At 41.4% G+C, this 24,769-nt stretch overlaps 1 protein-coding gene across 1 annotated transcript in view; it reads left to right on the forward strand.

Moving 5' to 3' along the window:
- ANO5 (anoctamin 5) overlaps positions 1-19,824 on the forward strand; it is a 62,583-nt gene extending 42,759 nt beyond the window's left edge. The window contains 10 exon segments of the mRNA XM_080405445.1: positions 331-482; positions 4,477-4,551; positions 5,234-5,456; positions 7,927-8,096; positions 9,214-9,311; positions 10,793-10,923; positions 12,624-12,829; positions 13,889-14,070; positions 15,193-15,298; positions 16,114-19,824. Coding sequence (XP_080261571.1) covers positions 331-482; positions 4,477-4,551; positions 5,234-5,456; positions 7,927-8,096; positions 9,214-9,311; positions 10,793-10,923; positions 12,624-12,829; positions 13,889-14,070; positions 15,193-15,298; positions 16,114-16,335 — 1,565 coding nt within the window. The 3' untranslated portion in view covers positions 16,336-19,824.
- The last annotated feature ends 4,945 nt before the right edge of the window (positions 19,825-24,769 follow it).

Below are 24,769 nucleotides of genomic sequence, written 5' to 3' on the forward strand. Positions count from 1 at the left end.
ATTATCACGTTCCTTTGTTAATTCCGTTTTTCTATTTGCGTATGAAAAGTAGCTAAACTGTAATTGAACATGGTTGTTGCAACCATGGAAATGCTCGTATCCTGTCTTGGCATCTCTCTTGTCATCCACTTTGGAAGTTCAGTTAGCTAATAAGTTACTTAATCCATATTATGGTCTTGGCTGTGAGCTGTTAATAGGTAGTCAAAAACAGATGGGTCACACTGTGAGGGTAAACAATAGACCACAAAATAGAAGCCAGTGCAGAAGTAAGTTTAACTTGGTTCGTAAACATGTTAATTTCTCCCTTAACTGTGTTGTAACATATTGCAGTTACGCTTTTCTTGGAGTTTTGGAAGAGACGCCAAGCTAGACTGAAATATGAGTGGGATTTGGTTGATTTTGAAGAAGAACAGCAACAACTCCAGCTGAGGCCTGAGTATGAGGCAAAATGTACCCAAAAAAAGAAGAATCCTGTAACTCAGGTAACGAGCGTGCTGGCTTGACATGCATGCAAATGTAATTGTGCACTGAAATTTTGGTAATGTGTGAGTTCTGTCTCAGGAACAAGTCTGTATCTCATGGCTAGGTAAAGATTTGTGTGACACACGTTAAGCAATACTGCGTTTACATTGGAGCAGGGCAGGCCCTCAGCTCTTCCATCTCCACGGAGCAGTGTCTGTGACAGCAGGGAGTTTGGCTGAAATGTGTAGAACGTGATGCCAACCACACCCTCACTGAACACAACAGATTGCATTGAATATCAAAGCAGAATTTGGTAACACACGGTTTTCTTGCTGAAGGCATCCAGTTGATGAGTGCTGAGGTGTGTGCCCTTTGACTGGCATCAGAGGTAAACACTTCACCTGCTGAAAGCAGCATAGCTGTGCTAGCGTCAGTAAATCCAGGGGTCTGTTTACCCTGGCGCAGCCATTGCGGGGTGGGTGTCCTGCTTTCCAGTCTGAAGGTAGCAGTGAGTGGAGGCCATCAGCACAATGGCCTCCTGCAGGTGACAGGCATGCCCCACCTCTTGGCCCATGGCTCTCTTCTGCAGATGTATTTTGTTATCTAGGCTTTTGACACAGAATAAATGAGAAATGGGGGGTTTGCCTCTGGGGTGTGTGCATAACTTCGGTTATCCTCTGCTTTTAATTTCCATTGGAAACTGATACATTAAATCAGGAATACAAAGGGAAAGTTTGAAGCTTTCACTTGGCTAACACCATCTTTACAGTGTCCTTCACGTCTCAAGGTAGCCGTCTCTGAAATCTTCACGCCTTTAAAAGCACACATTCTCATCCCTATACATATATATGCATATGCATATAACATATGCAGAAGCAGTTGTCTTGATCTGAAGATACCATAGTGGGACTAGCTGTGCTTTTACTTCTGATACAACCGCTTTGGGGAATGCTAGAGAGATGAAGGTTGCTGCAGCCCTTTGTCTGAAATCTAATTGAGATACAATTAACCACGCTATTTAACTCTGTTAAGTGCTCTGTATAAATACTTACTAGAATTAATTGTCTGTCTTTAAATTTAATTTAGGTAGGATTTATTTGACAAGTTTAAGTATCAGATGGTTACGTTGCAATACAACATCTACCACCTCAATTTGATGTATTTTTAAATCAGTCTTCCTCATCCTATAAATGACTTATTTTCACTAGTCATTAAGTACACTTTGGTAACAGAAAAGAAATACAAGCTTGGCCAGAACATGGGGAGAGTCATTGTTATATAAGAGTAGCCCTGTCTTTCAGGGCTTGTCTCCTTAATTAGCAGGAAACCTATACAGTAATGGTATCTCTTGTGAGAAACAGTTTTTCTGTCGCTCCTTCCCCTTCTGCACATACAGCGTTAATGCAGTTCTTCGTAAACCCGTAACTTGTACGCTGTACAGATTACACAGAGATCTTTGATAACCGTGAGCCATGATTTTGAATGTAGCTCTGCTGAGATACTGATTTCTGCATGCTCAGGAAAACAGTTTGAGGTAAATCAATTTTTCATTAGCTAGTTTTGCTAATTGAAAACAGATACCTGCCTGTTGTGTGTTATTTGCTAGCTTGCATCCCTGTGTACGCTCAGGTGCAAAACCTCCCCTTTCTTATGTGGCTGCACAGTGACCAAAACCAGCTGAACCACGGCGGTTCTGCCGCAGTTGAAGGAGGGAGCAGGGGGAAGTGACACGGGCAGTTCACGGCCCCTGTGTGCTCTGAAGTACCGGGCTGCAGCAGAGGGTAAGGTGCCAGGACGGGGAAGTCATGGGCTGACTCCGACAGTGGTTAGGTACAGCATGGACCACAACCTGCCGTCTGGCGAGGGGAATCAGCTGGAGCAGGGCACGGCCCAAGATGGCCTGGGTTAGATGTATTTGTATAATTGTCCTGAGGGAGAAGATTTGTCTCTCAAAATTCTTGCAGATGTCTTAGGTAGAATGGTTTATTTGGACTTCATTTAGAAAACAGAAATTGGACCTTAGTGCATTTTTCTTACCTCAGAGTGAGATACTGCGCTGCTCTGTGCTTTCTAAGCAGGCATCAACAATTACCATGAAAATGCAATGACTGTACAATCCTTTATTTTATGAGACATCAGTTTATTACCTTGGTGGATTTTCAGAAGCTTTTGTGTGGCAGGGTTTAGCAGTGATCCTTACCAATATGCAGTTGCAGCAAACCGTACAGGTTAGCCACACGGTAGTGCAATTTCCTTTCATTATCTAATGTGCAATACTGAACACATGAAAGGACAGTGCTTCCAAATGAGTTAGTTCTGCAGACTGATAAGGTAATATGGACACAGGTCACTGAGTTTCTTGCGTCCCAAGGCTGGCTTTGTTTCACTCTTAAAATTATTTCCTCATTATTCGTGGCTGTGATTCAAAGTTCTACATGCACTGAAACAGAAATTGCCCATCTTGAGGCTTTAATTAACACCTCATTTGCTCGTGGTGCTAATATATCTGGTTAGGTCATGGCTAAAATCTGGTTTTGCTGATTACAGTACAATTGTAATTTACATAAATAATGAAGCATTCCATTTATACTTGAGCCCTGTCATTGCACATTAGTGCCTACAGTTCTAAAGTAGAAAACTTGTTGAATAGCCTAGAATACGTGAAACATTTGTTCTTAATACAGAATATATGTCTTATTTGTTAATACAAAACAGGGATAAAATGTTATGAGCTTCTGTAAAGCCATCTGATATCTATGCTCGTGTCTTATCTGCAGCTGGTTTTTATAGGTCTGTTAATAGAGCCTTTAACTGTTATCATCAGAAAACTTGTGACTTGAGACTACAGTATTGGTAATTGCGTGTAGTAAGTATACTGAGGCAGATACAGGCAGTGTGTCTCTCCTGAGAGAATAGCACGTTACACTTCAAACGAAATTAGGGTGGTCTGAGCATGCTGATTGACTGAGGGGTGTTGCCATCAAGAAACAACGCTTGTAGAACAACTGCACCTGCATGGTGGTGCCAGGGAGAAACGTACAGCTCAGGGCAGCAACTGTGTTCAGCACAATTACACCACATTATACCAGTGTGTTTGGCACATTCTGGACTTCTGTACAACAGAAAATAAACTCCCTTCAACACCATTTTACAGGTTCCGTATCTTCTGTTGTCGAAACAAGCATTTTCTAGTTCAATATACTTATTGATAATATACTTAATATTGCCCCCATCTGTAGTAATGGATGCCCCTTTGTCCAAGAGAAGTGTAAGCATGCTACAATGCCTTGTCCCAAAGATTTATCAAACTCAGATTATATTTTACTGAGTCTTCTTCCACTAGCATTAGGTCTTAAATAATCCTTTTTTAACACATGTAATCTGATATTTTAGGAATTAGAATTGGTTGTGAAAAAGAGAACTTTACATGAACATGGAAAGTTGTTCATGTGCTATATGGGGATACTTTCTTGGGTAAGACCTAGCTGCCTGATGCTGTAGCAGAGAACAGCAACTAATACAGCCATTTCTTCAATTAAAAATGAAATTGAAGGAGTGGAGGAAAAGGCTCTCTGGCTGTGTGGAAAAGCATGGCACATCCAAGTAAATGATCATTTTAAGAAACCTCAGCATGAAGAATTTCTTAAAATTGAGTCTGGTTTTGGACTCAGAGCTGAATGGCAGCTGCCCTAGCACTACAGAAACAGTTCTGGCCTGCTCATCTGATGAAGAAGTTGATCTTTTTCCTTCAGCTACCGATTGATCTTTGCAAAGGTTTAACCATTCTTTCCAGGTACTTTCTTTAGGTTTAGCATTTTTATGGCCACTTCTGTCCTGACCTTATTTCCCACCCCCAGCACATTCAAAATCATGTCTTGTCTGCTCTTTTAGAGAGCGGGGTTGTGAATGGATGTGGGCACTTTCACACAGCTGATGAGCGCGCTGTGTGCTGCTTGATGTTAAAATAAGATTACGGATCTGTGAACTGTGCTGTGCTTGCTTGACTTGTTTCAGGAGATGGAGCCTTACTTGCCTATAACTAGCCAGGCTGTGCGATTCTGCATCTCAGGAACTACAGTGTTGTTCTGGGTGAGCATCTTTTTGAATCATCACTTTAACATCTATCAGAGCTGCTGATCATCACTTGTGACATTAACACAAACTGGTTTTATTAATGATATTAACACATGCTTTTATTTTTGTCCTGCAGATTTTTTGCTGTAATGCAAAATGCACTTCAATTCAGATTAAAAAAAAAAAAAAAAAAAAGACCAGACCTTGGAAATATGTTATTAATCAGTAATTTGATTGGACATTTTAGCATAGGAAGAATTCTTTCTCTGGGTTATGTGCTGAACAAACCATACTGAAAAGAATTGTAGTAAAGAGGGGAAAAAAGTATTATTAACTACCATTAAATATATATACATTCCTCCGTTGAAATATCTGCAGAGTGAATTTCAGGGTGGACAATATAAACTAACTTCACCCTTCCATCTCCATTTCTATGAGCCTGTATCCTTCTGCACTATTTTTTTTTCTTTTTTTTTTTTTTCCTGTTGGCATTGGATCTTCTGCTTGTGTTAACAAAATAATTTTATTGAGTTTAATGTGCTTGTGTACTTTGCATTTCAGATCTGCTGAACTCATACCCATAAAGAATAACATTTAGAAAGTATAAAGCGTGGTGGTTTACAACTTCTTTCAAATGTTGCATGCTTGTAGCTGTACTAAGTGCTAAGTGTATTTCAAATCTCTGTTGTTTTCTTAGGTGTCTCTTATTATAGCTAGCATGATCGCTGTGATTGTGTACCGTCTTGCAGTGTACGCTGCCTTTGCCAGCCTCATGGAGAACACTCAGACTTTACAGCCCATCAGCGGATTGCTGACCCCTCAGCTGGCAACTTCAGTCACAGCCTCGTGCCTGAATTTTGTAATCATCATGATACTGAATTTCTTATATGAGAGAATAGCCATCTGGATTACTGATATGGGTAAGCAGTGTACTTGAAGACTAAGCTTTTAAAGAATGACTACAGGGAGAACCCATCTAGAGATGCACTACGTGGTTCTCAACTCAGGCACAATGGGACCGCTAGGACTGTAGACTACTGAGTCTGTAGCTTGCAGCAGTGACTCAGTTGTATCCATGACCCTACTGAACATTTTCCTTGCATTTCAATAGTTACCACAAGCTGGTTTCTCTTAGTATGTTTGCTTATATCCAAACTAGTCTACAGAGACAACCACAGTTCTGAACATAATTAAAAATTATCATGTCTTTAATATATTAGAGCCACTAAAGCAAGATCAAACTCTTGATTTAGCAGTATTTCAATTAGAAATCCTGAAGATGTATTTTTTTTTTAATCTATCACAGCTTTCACAGCCATCTTTACAAGAAAAAAGACTACAGAATAATATCTTGCTTAAGGGGGAAGATAGGAGGATGGGGGATGGGATAGGACAGTGCATTTTTCATTTTTTTTTCTGAGCCGTTTCCCTTAGCTATGGCTTTACAGATCTGGAGTTACACAGGTTGAAGACAGAGATGGAGCAAGCTGAGAAGTTGGGCATGAGATACATTATTGTCGCTGTTGGTAGCGTTGCCTGCAGTAGGCTCACTCCAGAGCTGGAGGAGCCAGCAGGCAGGCCCAGAAAGATCTATTACTTTTTTTGTAGCAGATTTTATGTTTTGATGTTGCTTGCTTGCTGGAAATACCCTTCCCTAGAGCTCTTCTGCAGTATTTGATTTTGTTTGCCCTTAATGATTTAGATGTACAAGTCCCTGCAGGTGCTTTATAGAAAGAAATAATCACAGAATATTTAGCTTGAGGGCAGGGAGAGCTGAGAGTATTAAGTATTTGTAGCTTGTACAGCTGTCATAAAAATGGTTGGGTGATATTTTTTTTTTTTGAGGTCTTACAAGTGGAATCAAGAATTGAAAGGTGTTTCTTGCAGACACTTAATGGGATGTTGCGCTGGGTTTATTTTGATTTATCATGGACCATCTCCTATCTTGGAGATCTGTATTGCTTATCTCACTTGGCCAAATTAGACTGGAGAAAGACAGAACAAGTAATAAGTAAAATTCCCCCTAGCAAAACCAAAACCAAACAGAAAATCATCATTTTTTTTTAATCTTCTTCAAGAGCACGAATTATAAGCATGAAGGTGCAGCAGTGTTGTTTTGCTGCTTGCAAGTGTGGAGGATTGATTTCTGGAGTTCTCGTCACCGAGGGACAGTAGGTTTTATGTCGGGGGGCTGCTGCGCTCCCCTGGCGGCCCCGGCAGCCGCGCCTGGCTCAGGCTTGAGATGTGCTTGGGGCCAGGGCGTGAAATGGCAGGAGTTCAATGACATGAAAAGTTCAAACTCTGTTCATACTTGAATTCCTTAGAAATGCTAGGCCAGATTTTGCTTTCAGACATGCAGGTGTAACCTACCTCCAGTGCTCTGAACTGTCTGTCTGTCTGACAGAAACTTTTGAACAGCTCACTGACAATAAAGATGTTTTAATGAACTACAACCTAGGCAGACTGCCTCACCTGAGTGGTGCCTCCTCTATAGTGCAGTCATGTTAGGTTCCCAGCAAATAATGTACTTTCTTCTGTCATGAAAACTTACACCAAGCTTGGAAACGTTAGTTTACTCGTATATATAAAATAACTTTACTGTAGGGCAGGTGAATTCAGCACGTCTGCCAGGTCATGACCAAATCAGAGGGTCCTGGAATACTTGAGGTGTATTTTCTTCCCCCTTTTCCCAGCTTGACTTGGTTATATGTTACCATGTAACAGGACATTTTATCAGTACGGTGCTTAGGGCTTCCTGCTACCTTTTAAAAATGTAAACATTGTGGAGAATGTGATTACGAAGGCAGCAAAACCCTTAGCAAAAGTGCTGAATGATGATGTTGGTGATGATGTTCAGTACTGTTGAGATGCCTGTATCCTTCCCTGTTCTTCCCCCCTTGACGAGCCTGATCTTTTAGGGGCACAGGGCCCATCCATTTTCTGCTGATTTCAATGTTACACACAAACAGCATATTGAAAAAATCAATACTATAACATACTTCTGTACCACAAAGAAAAAAATCTTTTATGATGTGCATTGTCAACAGTGAAATTTTCATACTCCAGGAGACCCTGCTAGTTACTCTTTGAGATTCATCTTGGATCTGCTAAAATAGCAGAAGATTTGGGGATAGACAAGTGCTAGTGGACAGTACAAAGAAGGGAAAACTGGAGCTTATAAAAGTTTCAAGAATTAATTTCATTTGCCTGCCTACTCGGAGAATTGCATTGTAAATTAAGGGTAGGGTATCTGAGAGCAGGAACACCATCTGCTCAAATGTTTGTAGGTGTTTTCTTTTTCTTTGGGATATAAGGGCACAGTGCATGATGAGTATTTATGAATTTGTATCCTTCTAAAGACAGTAAAGGAAAACAAAATTACTGTTACAGAGATTCCCAGAACTCACATGGAGTACGAGAACAGGCTCACGATGAAAATGTTTTTGTTCCAGTTCGTCAACTACTATTCATCCTGCTTCTACGTTGCCTTTTTCAAAGGGAAGTTTGTTGGTTACCCAGGTGCCTACACATACATGTTTAATCGCTGGCGAAATGAAGAGGTAGGACTTTGTCGATTACGGTTGATTGAATTATAATAAACTAGTTAAACTCTTTATCCCCTCCAACCTGCCCAGTCCTAAATTGCCAGCTGCAGGTTTGGTCTGGAATGAGCTGGACCTCAGCTGGCTGTCCTGAGGCTCATGGAGGGGCTTCCAAGGATTCTTCCTGCTGTTGCTAGTCAAGGAAGCACCAGCAAATCTGTGCACAAGAAAATCTGTGGCTGTCAGTCATAAGGGTGAAAAATTGTAAAGCTTTTCTTGCCCTCAGTTCTCCGGAAATACCAATGGATCTTGCCATAAGTCTTGAAAGTGATCCCCTAGGTTGAAGAAAGCTAATGTAAATGGAAATGGTCTCTGGCTTTTGGGTGTCTTCATTAGCTGTGTGAGAAGAGAAATGGTGTGATAAAAGGCACATCTGTAAGCTTTTGCTTTTTTCCTCATCTCATTGCTAATTGTGCTGTTGTCACAGAGATGAAATGCAGGACTTAATGTGAAGTGTTGCCTGGGAGTCAGTAGTACGGGAAAAACTTAATGCAAAACACAAGGAAGTAATGCAGTGCACTTGCTCGTAGGTTATCTCCTAATACTGGTCTGGCTGCTAAATTCTTAAGATGGATTCAAGAAAGAGTTGAAACTTTAGTGTTGTCAGCAAACAGCAGAGACCAGATACTGGCTGGTATTTGAATACCTCTGGTGTACGGGTATGAATAGAGAGCTTGGGTGCTTGGTAGGTCCGGGTTGATCTGGTGTTGAGCTGAATGAGCGCCATAGATTCACCTTGCTGGGGCTGCAGGGTGGCTGCTGCACGCAGATGCTGCTGCGCCGTCTTTGTGTATCTGCACAGTGGTCAGCCTGAAGCATCTCTGAATTACATTACACTGTCTTTTAAGTGGCCATTACGTTTTGGTGTGTGTTTTATCAAGCACGTTGAGCACTGAAAGCCCTTCTATAACAGCCTTCCTGAGAGGATATCTTAGTTGGTAGTCCAGATGAAAATTAAGTACTGTCCTAGTAAGTTTGAAGAACTCTTTTTTTTAATTTATACAGTAGTGGAATATAGTTTATGTGGGTAGTGTCCATTATTCCTGTCTGTTAACCCCCAATTTGTCTCTGCCAGTGCGATCCTGCGGGCTGTTTGATAGAACTGACGACACAGCTTACCATAGTCATGGCTGGCAAACAGATCTGGGGAAATATCCAAGAGGCCATTGTACCGTAAGTTATCCCTTACAGCAAGATGCCCGTGTTATAGACAAAAGAAATTCTTGGGATGAGTGGTAACAAGCAGAATCATAGAATCATTTCAGTAGGAAAAGACCTTTAAGACCACCAAGTCCAACTGGTCACAGAGCTGGGTTGAACCTGGTGCCATTGGCCTCGGCCCATGGGCCCAGCCTGCCCAGCCCCCCCGCCGCCCCCCCAGCCTTGTGCCCCATCCCCGGCCGGGGTCCCCTGCAGCTGGCTGAGGGCGCTGCCCCCCTGGCCCAGGCCGTGGGCAGAGCCATGGCACAGGGCTGGCCCCAGCACGGAGCCCTGGGAACACCCCGTGTGCCCGGCGCCCCCGGGAGGTGGCTCCATCCACCCCCGCGCTTTGGGCTCGGCCGCCCGGGCAGCTTTGACCCCAGCGCAGAGCTCGCCCGCCCGGCCGGCAGCAGCCGCTGGCACAGGGGGTGCTGGGGGAGACGGGCCAAAGGCTCCGCTGGGCTCCGGGTGGGCAGCACGCGCGGCCTCCCCTCACCTGCTCAGCGGGTCGCCTTGTCGTTGAAGGAGATCAGGCTCATCAGGCAGGACCTGCCTTTCACCACCCCGCGCTGGCAGGGCCTTATCCACCCGCACATGGCGCGTGACGGTGCTCAGGGTGATCTGCTCTGTCATCTTCCCCGCACCGAGGCCTGTAGTTCCTGGGATCCTCCCTGTAGATGGGTGTCACATGGGCTGACCTCCCGTCTTTTGGGACCTCCCCGGTTAGCCAAGAATGCTGATAAATGAGGGAGGGCAACTTGGCGAGCTTTTCTGCCAGCTCCCTCGGTGCCCTCGGGTGGATCCCATCCAGCCCCGTGGACTTGTGCGTGTCCAAGTGGAGCAGCCGGGCACTGACCGTTTCCTCCTGGACGGTGGGGGCTTCATTCTGCTCCTCGTCCCCATCTTCCAGCTCGGGGGGCCGAGTACCCAGAGAGAAGCTGGTCTGTTAAAGACAGGCAGAGAAAGCTTTAAGTTCCTCAGTCTTTTCCTCATCCTTTGTGGCAAAGTTCCCCACCACATCCAATAAGGGATGCACATTATCCTTGGCCCTCTTTTGGTTGCTGCTGTATTTGTAAAAACGCCTTTTGGGTTTTTTTCACAGCAGTGGCCAGCCTGAGTTCTAGCTGGGCTTTCACCTCTCTAACCTTCACCCTGCATAACCTCACAACATCCTTATAGTTGCCTGCTATATTCTGTGTTGCCTGCCTCTTCTTCCAGAGGTGGTAAACTCTCCTTTTTTCCTGGAGTTCCACCAAAATTATTGCCATATGAAGAGGCTAAGAAAAACCCCCTGTAAATCAAGCACAAATTCTGAGTAGAGTCATTTTGTAGAGGCTTTTGGCTTCTTTTTATGAAAGCCATGCTTGTAAAAGCATGTTGCTGCAAGGAGCTTGCTTAGAGAAAGGGCTACTTGGTCTGCTTCTCTCATTTTTAACTTTTTTCTGCATATACAGCTGGATTTGTAACTGGTGGGGTCGTCGGAAAGCCAGAAATAATCCAGAAAATTTATACAGTCGCTGGGAGCAAGACCATGATTTGCAGATATTTGGAGCCTTAGGACTGTTCTATGAATATCTAGAAATGGGTAAGTTTAAAAATACACATTTGGAATTGAGGACAAGACGGTGTGTGCTGACACTAAAAAAAAAAAAAAGCTTCTCAATTAATTGTTATGGGTTGATGCCATCACTTTCATCTGGTAAACAGTAGACAGTTAACTGCTGGAAATCATTAAATAGGTCAGCCTGATTAAGAACAAAACAAAACAAAAAAAGCTGCCTTTGCATCTTCGACTGCAGAGAATTTCACAGAAACGCTGCAAAGACTGTTTGTTTCCCTTGTTTAAACAGGGAACATTATTCTTGGTGCAGCCAGCTGTCTCGGTGTCTGTTCTGTTCTTGTTCCCAGGCATATTCTCAGCTGATGTCAGTGGAAATTGTAAGTATGGGATGGGTGCCAAATAGGCTGTAAGGATGGGTACTGCAGATATGAGATCTACAAACTGGATCAGGGAGAATCCGCTGAGTTTTAGGTTTGCACTGCGTAGTGCCTTGCTGCAGCCCTGCAGACCAGCAGAGGGAGCACGGGTAACAGAATAGGATTTGTCAAAGGTAATGTGAACACGTCAGCGTATGGAATGAGTTTACAAAACCTGAGAAACTAAAACTAGAAACTGAATCCAAACTAAATCTAAAAGACACTAAACCCTATAAAATAGTATTTGTCCATTACAAGGACAAAATTTGTGGAGAAGTGGATTTTTGTGTTGTATTATTTCTACAGAAATAATTTTAAATGTTCTAGATTGCCTAGAGGTGTGGAGTTTTATTATTGTCACTTCGAACATGGTAGTTCATACAGGGCTGGGATCTTACAAAATTAATACACTCAATCAGTGTTGTCAGCCATGCCTGTTAATAGATGTCCTTACTCTTCCTCAGTCAGCACTGAAGCAGTATGCTCCAGCAGTGTCCTGGGGCTGCCAAGCTAACAGGAATTTTGTTGCTTGTCTAAGATGAAGAACTCATCACTGAAATCATGGAAGAGCTGATGACTGGTGTATGGGAATTTATTTTTATTCACTGCCTAAACCAGACAAGATGTTCTATTTCCTATCTTTAAAATATAGTGGCAGTATTGGCTCTGCACCGAGTACTGTCACATTCTGTACCCAGAAACATTTCATCCCACTAAAGAGATCATTCGTGTATTCTATTTGCAATTCTTAAACTAATGTTAAGGCTCCCCAGTGGAACTATTGAATACGGAATTGGTATTAATATTTTGACTGAAGCATTAACAGTAGGTGGAGGTAAGGTTGTCATAGAAGTAAAAGTAGTTCCTCTTTTTCATTTAGGAGCGTAGCTGGTAAGTAAAAGGAGAACAGGCTTGCGCTGTACAAACTGCAGGAGAGGAAAAATAGCCTGGTTTTGTTCCTGTCATAATGCAGAAATGTGATGTATGAGTACATTCCAGTTCCCCTGCAGTTAGTGCCATTCGTGAGAGAACTGCAGCACCGTGAAAGAATTAGTATCCAGCACTGCTGGCAGCATCGTCTGACAGGACCCAGATGTCCCTTGGGTGGTGCAGGATGGCAGCCCTAAGAGACTAAAGTCTCGGGTCGGGGACAAGTCACCACTTAGCGCATGCCAGGGCTGGAGGTGACTTGTGCAGCCTGGCAGAAGTTTGCCCATAGTCTGCTAGAGGCAACTTGCGTGTTTCATTGGCATCCTGAGGGTACTTTTGTAGGGGCAGATTTTGGCACTTCTCTTTTCTCCCTTGCAGTCATTCAGTTTGGATTCATTACGCTCTTTGTGGCGTCCTTTCCCCTGGCTCCCCTTCTTGCTCTGATGAATAATATCCTGGAGATTCGAGTAGACTCCTGGAAATTAACCACTCAGTACAGGAGACCGGTGGCTGCAAAAGCGCACAGCATAGGAGTTTGGCAGGAGATCCTGAATGGAATGGCCATCTTGTCTGTTGTCACTAATGTAAGTACCTTAACTGTGCTACATCAATTTTGATTCTTCCGTGTACTCGGAATTTGCAGATTTAAAAATCAGCTGATGCTTTTTCTCCATCAGTAGCATTCACGTTATCACAAGGTTTGACCATATCTCTGTAGAGTAACCTTTGGGTGATTCAGCCTGTCCATGTGTGGACGACACGCAGCTCCCAGTCCACATTTCACTGGACAGTAATCTTTCATTCACTTGTCTGTGTTTTCCAGCATTTTGGAATGGCACAAGCCGGTCTGAAGCTTAGTCTGATGAAGCACACTTGATTGCCCAGAGGGGACCGTAGGGGACAGGAGAGGTGGATTAATTCTGCCAGCCAGATGACATTTCTGTCTTGTCGCTATGAGGCCTGTTCTGTGGGAATTCTGCTTCTGGATGCCCCTGTGTGGGGGCAGTGTCTCAGAGTGCTTTTTATACACTGGAAACTAAATGCTATGCTGGTATTTCATCTTAAGTATAATGTAGACTGCTGAGCAAAAGACTTGCCTCTTTTTAGTGTAGAATATTTAGCAGTATCAGATCGGCAAGTATCTGAGGCAACAAACCCACTTCGCTTGCCTAGTGAGCAAGGTGCCTGAGCATCTTCAGTGTCTCAGGTTTCCTGGCAAAACGTGCTGGTAGCCAAGTTTCCTTTTTAAATACAGCCAGAGAACATGGTGCCCCTTCTTTCTTAAAGTGATCGCACACTGGATTTGAGTTGATCCTTTCTCACAAGAACTCAAAGCCATGTCCCCCCTTTCATGAAGGAATGCCATTATCACAGGTAAAAGGCAATTTGGTGTGAGGCGATCTTTGGTGTTAGGTGCCCCTTGTAAGGGCCATTCACGTATTTTGTTCACTGAGTGCTGGTGTTTGCAGCAGAGGCTGCAAGTCAGCATTGTTACCAAGGTCAAGTGCCCGAATCGTGCTGCTCACCCTTGCTTAAAAGATCCTGGGTTATGCCACAGTGTCACGGTACCAAAGTCTCTTTATGAATCTGCTCACAAGTTTTGTGCACCATTTCCTTAATCTCTTTCTCTGATTTTTTTTCAGGCTTTTATTGTTGCATTCACATCAGATATGATTCCTCGTTTAGTTTACTACTATGCTTATTATGAAAGTGAAGACTCACCTATGTCTGGATACATAAACAATAGTTTGTCAGTGTTTCAAATCTCAGATTTTCCATACAGAAACAAGCCTAAAATGAATCCGGAAAACTTTGTCATATGCAGGTTGGTGTTGGTGTAATAATAAATATTTTACCACTTTGTTTAGAATACAGCATAAGAAATCAAGGCAGATCTTAGTGTACTACAAATTAAATTAAGTTGTTCTCATCATTCTAAAGTGTGAGAGGTAATATTTAAGCTATTAACAAGCCAGCGCTTGAGATGGTAAGAGGTCATGCCAGTAATAAAAATCACTTTTTTGTTGTTTGAGACTCTCATTGCTAATGTCTTTTTGTTTGGTTTTGCTTTTTTACTTAATCAAACTATTAATCTTTGAGTGATGGAGGAGATTTATGTCCCTAAAGTTGCAAACTTCAGCCTATATTTTCAAAGGGGTTTAGGCTGTAATGCCTAAGTGGACCAAGAAGTGTCATTAAGGGGATGTTTAGATTCCAAAGCTGAAAATGAGAGATAGTATCTAAAATCAGTTGTTGTTGTTGTGCTAAATAACACCAAGGATCTGGGCTATCCTGCTTTCATTAAAAAAATAGCCCTTTCTTGCTAGAAGAAGCATTGGAGGTTCTAGAATAATTGCAAAAGAACTTTGGAGAAGTCCGTGGTAAAAAAAAAATTGATTTCATGAAAAAAAATATTCCCAAAACAAATGATCCAAAGGAAAAATCTCCAACACTTTAAGAAGCAGCTACATTTGTATGATGTATTATCTTTAAAGCCCCAGGAGTCTTTATCCTACTCGTACCTTTAAGTGTAGAACACGTACTCAAGACTGTCCTTCCATTAAACCCTGCATCTGTCCAGTGTATAAACTGTCAATGTGTGTCACATTTATTCAGCACTTGCCCATTGCTGTGTGATACATTCCATCAGTCTGTCCTGTATGATGTGATCATTGCCTGAAAAAAAAAAGTAACCTATGTACAAAATTTCACTCCTCACGCATCCTCCTTTCCACTCTGTTGCTGTGAACATGAGGGTGTTTGCTTAAACATAGGATGGAAACAAATTGAGAGGCAACCTTTTTCTGCCAAAAGAAACAGACCATTAAAAACAAGATGAAAAGGTTCTTTAAGTGACAGCTGTATTTGCCTGTAAGTGTCACTGAGCTTGTAGTCTGTCTCAGACTGAATGTGACGTTTCACCTTTGCATGTTGTTCTGTCCAACAGGTACAGAGACTATCGATATCCTCCGGACCATGAGAGGAAATACTTACACACCATGCAGTTCTGGCACATTCTTGCTGCAAAACTGGCTTTTATCATTATTATGGAGGTATGTTCCTTGTAGTTTCTCTAGGTAGTCGCTAATGTTACAGAAAACAGAATTGCTGAGAGTATAACATAGTTTCTTCCCTAAGTAATACCAAGTATTTGTGTCCTAAGTGGTTACTGTAACTAAGTCGTTTAACTTTAGGGAGTTAACCTCAGAGTAAGAACCGTGAAAACAGCTGAGGAGACTGCTAAATTTGATCGAAACGAAACAGCATAATAAAAAAGGTCTTTATGCAGATGGGAGAGACATGAACCACCAAGAGTAGTGCTTTCACTCCTACTGGTTTCATTAAAAAGCTGTATGTGAGATGACTCTATTCAAAATCCGGAAAGCGTTTTACAGCGATGCATATTGGCCAAAAATAGCTGAATCAGTTATTTGGGTAACGAGCACTTCAGTATTAAGCCACTGGCTTGCAAGTTCTGAAGGGAAAAGGGAGTTGCTAAAGTGCTCTTCACTTTTCCTACTGTATCTTACCATTTTTGAATAGCTGAGCGTTACAGCACAGCTGTGTGAATTCTCTAAGAAATCACACAGAGGTATCAGAAAGTGATGTTAATGATTCAGAGCCTTTCCTCCTGGGTTTGCTAATTCATAAATGGTTTGGAATTAAAGTTTCTGCGTGAAAGGAAGTGTTTTAGTCTTCATGCACATACCAGATACACATTAGTTTGTTACGTGTTGTTCCAGGACAGATAAGTGCAATGTGTTCTGTTTGTGATCTGGTTTGTGTTAGATAAAACAATAGGTGTTTAATTTGGTAATGAGCTGTTACATTTCCCCTGTCTTCCCCTTTTTTTATTTCCCCCCCCCAGCACGTTGTATTCATCGTCAAATTCTTTGTAGCATGGATGATTCCTGATGTCCCTGCAGACGTAAAAGCAAAAATAAAACGTGAGAAATATTTAACACAGAAAATCCTGCATGAGTATGAACTTGAAAAACTGAAGGAAAGACTGTGTCAAGGTGATAAAGGAGCCACGGAAAAAGAGTTCATCGCCACAGAAGGGAGAATGGAGTTATCCAGAGCGATGTAGTTGAAGAAAACCCAGCTGTTTGGGATTTAACTTGGTTCAGCTTTTTTATCTGTGATTTGCTCAGTATGCATCATCTTGAAAGCTATAGGATGGTTTCAAATCTTTGCTTTCAGTCCAAAGATTTTAGACTTTTCTTTAGAAGTCTTACTGAGCATTCTAGGTTTAATAAGTCTACTTAACTGTATGACTTCAGCACTGTTTTCTATTTACCCACCACTTTAATACTGTGTAATCTTGTAATACTAGAATTTGGATTCCAGCTACGGGGAATGTTACCTTCAAAGGGCTGACAGGATATAAGGTCATTACCACCAAGCCCTCCCCCTCTTGCTAAATGCAAAGCTCCAGGCTGTATCCCAGCTGAATGAAAAGGATAACATAGAGGACTCCTGCTGTGGAAAATGCTTAGAATTATTATTTTTATGACATGATCATTTAAATAGGAGAACACTCCAGATACAAGGGTTTGGGGCTTTTTTTGTCCGGTATGTCTTATGAAACATTTGTTTGCAGCTTTGAACTTCTATACACTTTTTTAGAAGGAATTGATTTTAAAAAATATACTGACTTAATTCCACTTGGAATTGTTTATAGCCACAGAATTTGGTTAATACATACTAACAAAGGAAAAGAACTTCATAATTTGTTTTCATAAAGATCTCATCTGCCAAAGAGTTTGCTCTTTAAATGCAAGTATTGTGGAATCATCTAATTGCAATTTTTTTTAAAAAAGATGTATACAATTTGGAGAAATATAGTTTATTTATTTCTCAATCTCAAAACCTGCCATTGGAAGGTAGTGCTTGATACTAGTTTTGGCCAAAGCTACTCTTTGTGTGGTTTCTCTGTGAGTGCCACCAAAGGGCTGAAGCTGTGTGGCTGTACTTGCTGCACACTGTGGTGTGGTGCAGTGCCTTGGGAGCTGGACCGCCACACTGGTTGATCTAGCAGGATGGTTTGTACCTGGATTTGTAATCAGAAGATTTTAAGCATGCCAAATAATCTGTGTTTACGTTGTTACTGTCCTTATACATAGGATCCTGGGAGTTTTGTTTTCATTCTGGGGTGTTTCTTTCTTTTTAAGAAGGATTTTTTTTGTCTGTTTTGTCATGGGGCTTTTCTACAAAATTACCAAGTTTATAAATATATAATAACTACTTGTGCAAAGTAGCTATCAGCTGTTAATGAATGTGCCCTCATTTTATAATTTGAAGCATTAGGCATTTTTATGATTTTGCTGTATATTTAAAACATATCAACACTTCCATGCTTAGTGCCTTGTTTATTTGCATTTGGCAAAAGATGTGAAAACGATCACTATGGGGAAATGCATGTTTCCAAGGCGTGCTCGCAGGCACTGTGATACTGTGAACCTGCGCGTGGAGCTGTACAGTGTTAGCCAAACGGTGCCTGCCCTGGCACGCTTTTGTTTTAGTGGTATGCAAACTGTTCGTGGAGAGCAGAGCGTACCCGGACTGCTTAGATGAAGTTGTACCAGGCTATTGAGCTCTTTCATGCTGAAGTACACTAGCTGGAGAGTTTAGAAATTTTACTATATTTGCACTTTGAAAGTTATACTTCCTTGCAAGTATACACACACACATACAAAAAATATATTTGTATTCCGTATCAGCCAAATGATGTACTGTTTACTGAATCCACAACTTAAGGTTCTTGTGTCCTGTTTTTGCACACCTAGCCTACATCTTGGAATACTTGGCTAGTAACCTTAATGTTGTAACAGAGTTTAAAACCTATGTCTTGAGTAGAACTGTCATTATTAGCAAAAGTTTCAATATTGAAGTGCCTACCTCGAACAAACATCGCATGGTTTGGCTGCCAGTCAAGGAGTTGAGGCAGATGTACATTTCTCATTACTGTAAGTTATTCAGCTTCATTCTGTAAGTTTGGTTGGTAAATCAAGCCTGTTGGCAATCCATGTTTGTGATGAACTGACCGTGTTTTTGAATATTCGGATATATTTGAAGTAATGGATTAATTGGAGGAACACATGTTTAAATAAATTAGCTCTGCTGCTTAATGTATAAGCCAAAGAAGAGTATCAGTCACCATAATTGTTTGTGCAACACCAGAATTAACACAATGCAAGCACTGTGCTGCTTCTTTCTTACACATATACTGTTAACTAAACTAATTTAGATATTATGGTTTTGCTGCTGTTAACAATGCAAGCAGTTGCTTCAAACAGTAAAGTCATGTGATGCAAAGTGACGTTTCTATGCAAAATGTACAATCTAATTGAAGCTGAAAACCGATCGGAAAATTCAGCATTAGATGCACTATTTCTGCTTACAGAATGTTAGTTTCTTCAGGTCCTGTAATAAAGTGTCCTAATACACTACACTTGAAAAGATGTCAGCAAAACAGTTGTGTTGTGAATGAACAATGCTATATAACAGCAAGATGGAGGAAAACAAGGAAATACCTTAGTTGGGGATACGGCATTGATGTGCAGAAGCTCCCCATGCATACTCTGAATTTCAGTTATGTTTTGACCCCTACTTCTTGCTTCCTTCAAACTTATTTTTTGAGATCACTTTGTACTTTGCTATACAAACAGATGTTCTGCAAATGTATCATACAATAGAAAGTGGAAAAAATCTGGGATCAGCTTATTTGAAAAGAAATATATATATCTTAAAAATATATCATTGCACTTTGTATATAGAAACTGTTGAAAAGAGAATGTGTTTCATATTAAAAGCTAATGTCACATAACAAAATAAGTAACACCGCTTTACATAATAGTTTGCTTTATTTGTCATTAAGCAGTATTTTCACAAGAGATTATTGGTATGATTAGGATGATAATGGTTCACATGCATACTCATTCTCTGAAGTGTTCTTGGAAAGTGGCAAAAATAAGAGAAATGGACTGGTCAGTTTGAGGACGTGCTTATTCTTGTAATACTTTGATTTTGATCTGTTTAATATAAGTATCTGAAAGTGTCCTTTAACCAAAGTGAAGATAGTTCTGGGTTGGAACTACTGTAAGCAAGAGTAGATTGCTTCATTAGAATTACAAAAAGAAAATTGGCCTTTCAAGTGTAATAAAATCAGGGATTTTATTTTTTTTTCCCCAATTAAAATTTAGTAATTTTACCTTGGAAAGATTTAGTGTGGTATGTTCTAAGCAAATGACTGCAAAATAAGAGTGCTACTCTTAAGATGCTATGCTGTTTTTTTCTAGAAGATTTTGTTAGTCTGCTTTTCCTTTTTTATGTAATACTGTCAGTTTGAGACAACAGAACGGAGTGAAAATAGATGGACTTTCCTACTGTTCTCTGTGTACTGGCTCGTTTTGACTTGTAGCGTCATGCGATCTCAGTGGCGTTGTTTTCTATGTATGTTGCTGATATATAGGATACACTAATGTTGGAATAAATTTTGTAAACATTGTGTTCAGCTAACATATATTTACATTTAATAAGATCTAAATCTGGCAAATAAAGCAGTGTTTATTTTTAATGTGCTGTCAACTTGCTTTTGAAATCTCAAGAATTCAGAGAGGAGCTGAAGTATTAGAAGTTAAATGCCCAGAGTCTCATGGAGAAAATTATTCCTACAGCTTCCTGCAACTCATTGCAGGATATTTGGATGTTGTGTGTATGTTTCCTCCAATTGTAACTTTACAGGTTTCTTACTCAGATTATTGAAGAAAGCCTCAATCTGACTACCGTCTTCCACTTGATAATCACAGTGTGACTGTCTCTTCTGTCTTCCTGCATTTTCTTAAGAATAAATTACCAAGGAAAACCTGTACTGAGCTCTGGATGTGCTGTAGGCAGCACACATGGAGCGAGATGGCACAGATGTGTGAGAGCCTATGAGGGAACTGAACTTTGCAGATTCCTTATGTTAGAAGACCACAGTTCAGTGTAACAGACCCAGGACTTTCACCTTCCTTTACGTACGGTGCAAACAGGATATTAACACACATTCATTTCCAGCCAGGCAGCTTTTCCCTTCGTTCTCGGGATACAGTTTTCATTCTTGCGATGCCAGGGCCTGAGGTGACTTCTCAAGTTCTCAGTCAGTCACACACGCAGTTTTCACACGCAGCGCGAGTGGTTCACATGTACACTCAGATAGCGTTGAGCGCATGTATTGGAAAATATGGCACAGCTAAAGCTTTTCCGAGGGACCGGTGAAGTCTTACTGTTTGTAGATAGCTTTGCATATTTTAATCTTTCTTAAAACTCAGTTTTGGCACCAGTGCAGGGCTTTGAATTAAATCACAGAGAATCTGGATTCAAGTTTATGACTTGTTCTCAATTGACAGCATCAGCACATGTTACCTCTCCTGCTACATTGTGTTAGCAGAACTTCTCTGGGAACAGGATCACCTGCTAGACTTGGTAGGTCATTTCCTTTGTAACTTTGAAATGATAAATTAAGAGATGCAATAGCAGTAATCAAATTAAAGAAACATATGATATGAATAAAAAGATCGTGTCTATATGAAAAAAAAAAAAGACCAAAACAAGCAAGGTGTAATTATGTAAATTATGTATTATGCTACTACCACTGTGCTGGTTACTGAGGTGAGATACCTTACTTAGGTATCAAAAGGAAGAATGAAGCATTAAGAAAAATGGAGAAGAAAGTGGTACAAAAGGAAAGTGAGAAAAGGGAGGAGAGGGGGAGGAAGGCAAAGGAAGGTGCTGTTGCTATGCAGGATATAGGGCATATTTATGTATTACGAAAGCATTCAGGTGCATTCAAGCTTTGCTCTTGGAGTTTAAACCTTTCTGCCACTGAGGCCTGGGGTAAATGATAATAAAGTTTATTTGGGGTTACAACTTCATCCAAAGCCAAGTAAGTTTTACAAGTAGCATGATCGCTTGTGAGACATTGACAAAGCTGGGAACACACTTGGCATTCCCCATGAACAGAAATTGTAGCTACCCTTCAGAACTCTTAACTCATTTATCTTCTGCAGTAAATGAAGAGGTGCACCAAGATTTGGCTGGTAAAAATAGGAAAAATAGGTAAGGCATCTGATTTTCTCAGTGTCTTCATCTACCCAGCTTAAAGGGTCTTTCTAAAAATAAATCTGTGTTCATCCTATTCAAAGAACTGTAGGGAGCACTGAAATAGAAGAAATGTTTTGAACCTGGACATCTCAATCAAACTGGTGTAAAATACATTGACTTACAGGAGTAGAAAAGTATTTACCCCCTTCCCCTGGTAGAACAGTGGAAAAGAATAGCAAGATGTGGAAGAAATTATATCCCAACATCTGAAGTCTGCACATTTCATGTCTGTTTTGCAAGTGTGGGCTCTGTAACAAATCTTGTCTAATGTTTCTCAAAATGTTCAAAATGAAAAGAAAACCAGTGTTTCTGAAAACACCTTAAATGTGGCACTGAAAATACATTGAGGTCAGCATGACTGTACGAATGGCAGCTCCTGCAATCTGAGAGCCCAGCTTCTAACTGGAAGGTTTAGAGCAACACACAGCTGCGAGACACGGGATGGGGTTGGGGTTCCTCATGGCAGGTGTGGCAAAGAACTGTACCAAGAGTGGGCCAAGGCAGCCCTCACAAAGGGCTCATTTAGACATGATAATCCTTCCTTCCCTAAACAGATGGTAAGATGGTGATCGTTACTGTAGGAACGATAACAAAATAATTTCCACAATGTTTAAATTCCGTTGTAACCTCATTAAGCCACAGCTACTATTTCTTGTCTGTCTTCCTGCGGGCGCAGGGTGGTCACAACAACTCTGCGGCATAGTCTTGGTGTCCTTAAAAAGGAATAGCTAAATTAAATCTTATTCTGGTTTTAAATAATCAGTTGTCTCTACCCAGCACTTACATCATTCAGATGCAGCTCAGGAAGGGTTTTTTTATGTAAGTACGCATACTGAGAAATCTGCTGGGAGATGAGTAGGATGTGAAATTCAGCAGCCATATCAATTTTTGGAAGGCACATATGCACATTCCTGTGCAATAATTTGTGACTATGCTTTCTCAGTCAGAAATGAGTCAGTCTGAAACATGTAGTTAGGGTATGATGCTTCTGAATTCTTTTTTTCAACTCCTCAGCAAACGGGTGCTGTTAGCTAGTCAGAACCACATTTGTATTTAAATTACTGACTGACTTAGCTTTGACCTTGGGTGTTCCAAACATCCAGCACTATTCAGCATTTCAGTTTTGGTACTGAAAGATGTAGGGAACATCACAACTACTTCTGTAGTCAAGAGGTATTAAATAAATGAGCCTTTCTGGTATGTTGTCCCTTCCATACCACAGTAGGTTTGAAATGCTTGATGTTGCTAGCACATCTGAACCGTACCCTCCTCAGCAGTGAAAAGCCTCGGTGGAAAAGTTCTGTCTCGGAGGGCTCCTAGTTCCGTGTGTCTCCTATGCTGATGACTTTCACTAATTATTCTTGGCTAGTGCTCGGTGCAACAAATTAAGAAGCCAGTGTTCAAGAAGTACGCTCTGCATGCTTGCTGGCTCTTTTAATCAGTTTTCAAAAAGGAATAAAAATAGTCCAGACAGAAGGTTTTAGCAGGGGAAACTGATAGCTGGATTCTCTGCCATGTTACAACCTCATCATAACAGCCAGTTTTACTATTAGATTCTCTTAAATAAACTTTTCTGTTGACATTAGCCCGCTGGTAGAGTGTCAGCAAACACTATTGCTACAGCTAAGCCTGTTTTCTGGTTGTGGTATCTGTATTATTCAGACAAAATCCTGGCTCCGTCTCTATTGATGGAAATTGTACTGTTAATTTCAGAGATGGGGCCAAGACTTCAACATTTCTGTAACAAAGAACCGGGTAAAAAACCCCAAACAAACCGCTGGAGTAGGTGGGCTGGGAAATTTCCATGCAGCTGTCTGGACTTTATGCTGCTCTAAGTGCATGGCAGTCAGGAAGGATTCCCTTGCTTTCCCCTTTCACATAGGATTGCCTCTGTGTCATGACAGGTTTTTTGGCTTGCTCAGAAGCAGTGCAGGAGGTAACGTGGCAGTAGTACCAAACACCCAATCCTAGGTGCCAGGTCACACTTCCACTTCTGTGGGAACAGTGGCTGCCTTGCATGGGTTTCAGTTTCTCAGCTCTAAGTGAGACTCATTTGCCTCCCGAACATCCTCCCAAGATGCTGCAGAGTGTGAAGGGGCACATGACAGCCAACAGAGCATTGTGCTGGGAAGAAGGATATTTGTGTTGATGCCACACTGCATGAACATTTCAAGAATTATTCCTCCAGTCTCAGCCAAGAACTCAGGGTGCTCTGTCAGTGATGGTTCCTGCCACTTAGCTCCACTGAAGCTGGTGTGTGGAAGTTCAGGCCAGAGAAACAAGGAGAAGTGATGCTGTGGGGTGTGCCAGGGGTGTTTCCTTGGGAAAAGATAAAACATCCCAGCACTCTACCTATTTTTTTTTTTTTTTTTATATAGACAGTCTGATACATCATCATGAAGGGATTTTTCTCCAAATTTCTATGTAAAAAAATCTCATGTTTTGAGTAAGGGAACAACAAGATCCTGTGTGTTTTATGGTAAGCAATACGTGGCTCAATGCTTTTTCATTATATTATTGTTGCTGTGCACTCATGTGAAAATAGCAAGTGACTGTGGCTACAACCAGCCTGTCACAATGAGTCGTGTTTTAATTAGGTGCCGCAATGTGCTGAGTCACCATGTACCAACAGAAATCCAACTTTTTTATCAGGTGGAAGTGTGCTTTCTGCAATTGGTAGAAGGGTGATGACCTAGTTAATGTGGTCACTACTGTGATTAACACTGAAGGAGGTGACATGGGTAGAGGAAATCAAAGCAAGAAAGAAACCTGCTTTGTACTTCCACTGTAAGTTCAAAGTGCTAGAGTTACCTGCTGAGTATGTGGAGGGAGCGGCATTTAGCCAGGACCTATGAAGTCCTTTCTAATGACTATCTTCAAAAGGGAGATGGGTGAATAAATGGGAGTGTAAGGGCTCACGAACCAGAGAAGATAGAAAAACTGAGGCACCAGACAGGCCTGAAGCCAGACCATGCAGAGAAACTGCTATAGAGACTTGCTAATACCCAGATCTGTAGAAGAAGCCTTTAAATGTAAATGCTAGTCTGTCAGCAAGTCTCCCCTGCCTAGGAGAGAGGAGCCAATTTTATTAGCAGTTAATACAGGAACTGAAACGGGCCATCCAAGAGGTTGATTCTGTGGGGAAGGAAAAAGCGGGCTTTCCTCTGCTTTTGCACCTGGAAAAAATTAAATGCAAAGAAATCATTTGGAGCATTTGCTTCGCTTTCAGTGCTAGGATAAACCCTGCTTCAAATGTCGATCCAGCATAACCAGACACCTCCCTGTGCACAGCACAGCCTCCCCTCCTCCTGCGCACGCACTGCTCGGCAGTGATTTATCCCCGCATCTGTCATTGCAGGGACCTGACTCATTCCTGG

This window comes from Falco punctatus (assembly GCF_963210335.1).
Source record: "Falco punctatus genome assembly, chromosome: 10".
In the NCBI taxonomy this organism is placed as follows: Eukaryota; Metazoa; Chordata; class Aves; order Falconiformes; family Falconidae; genus Falco; species Falco punctatus.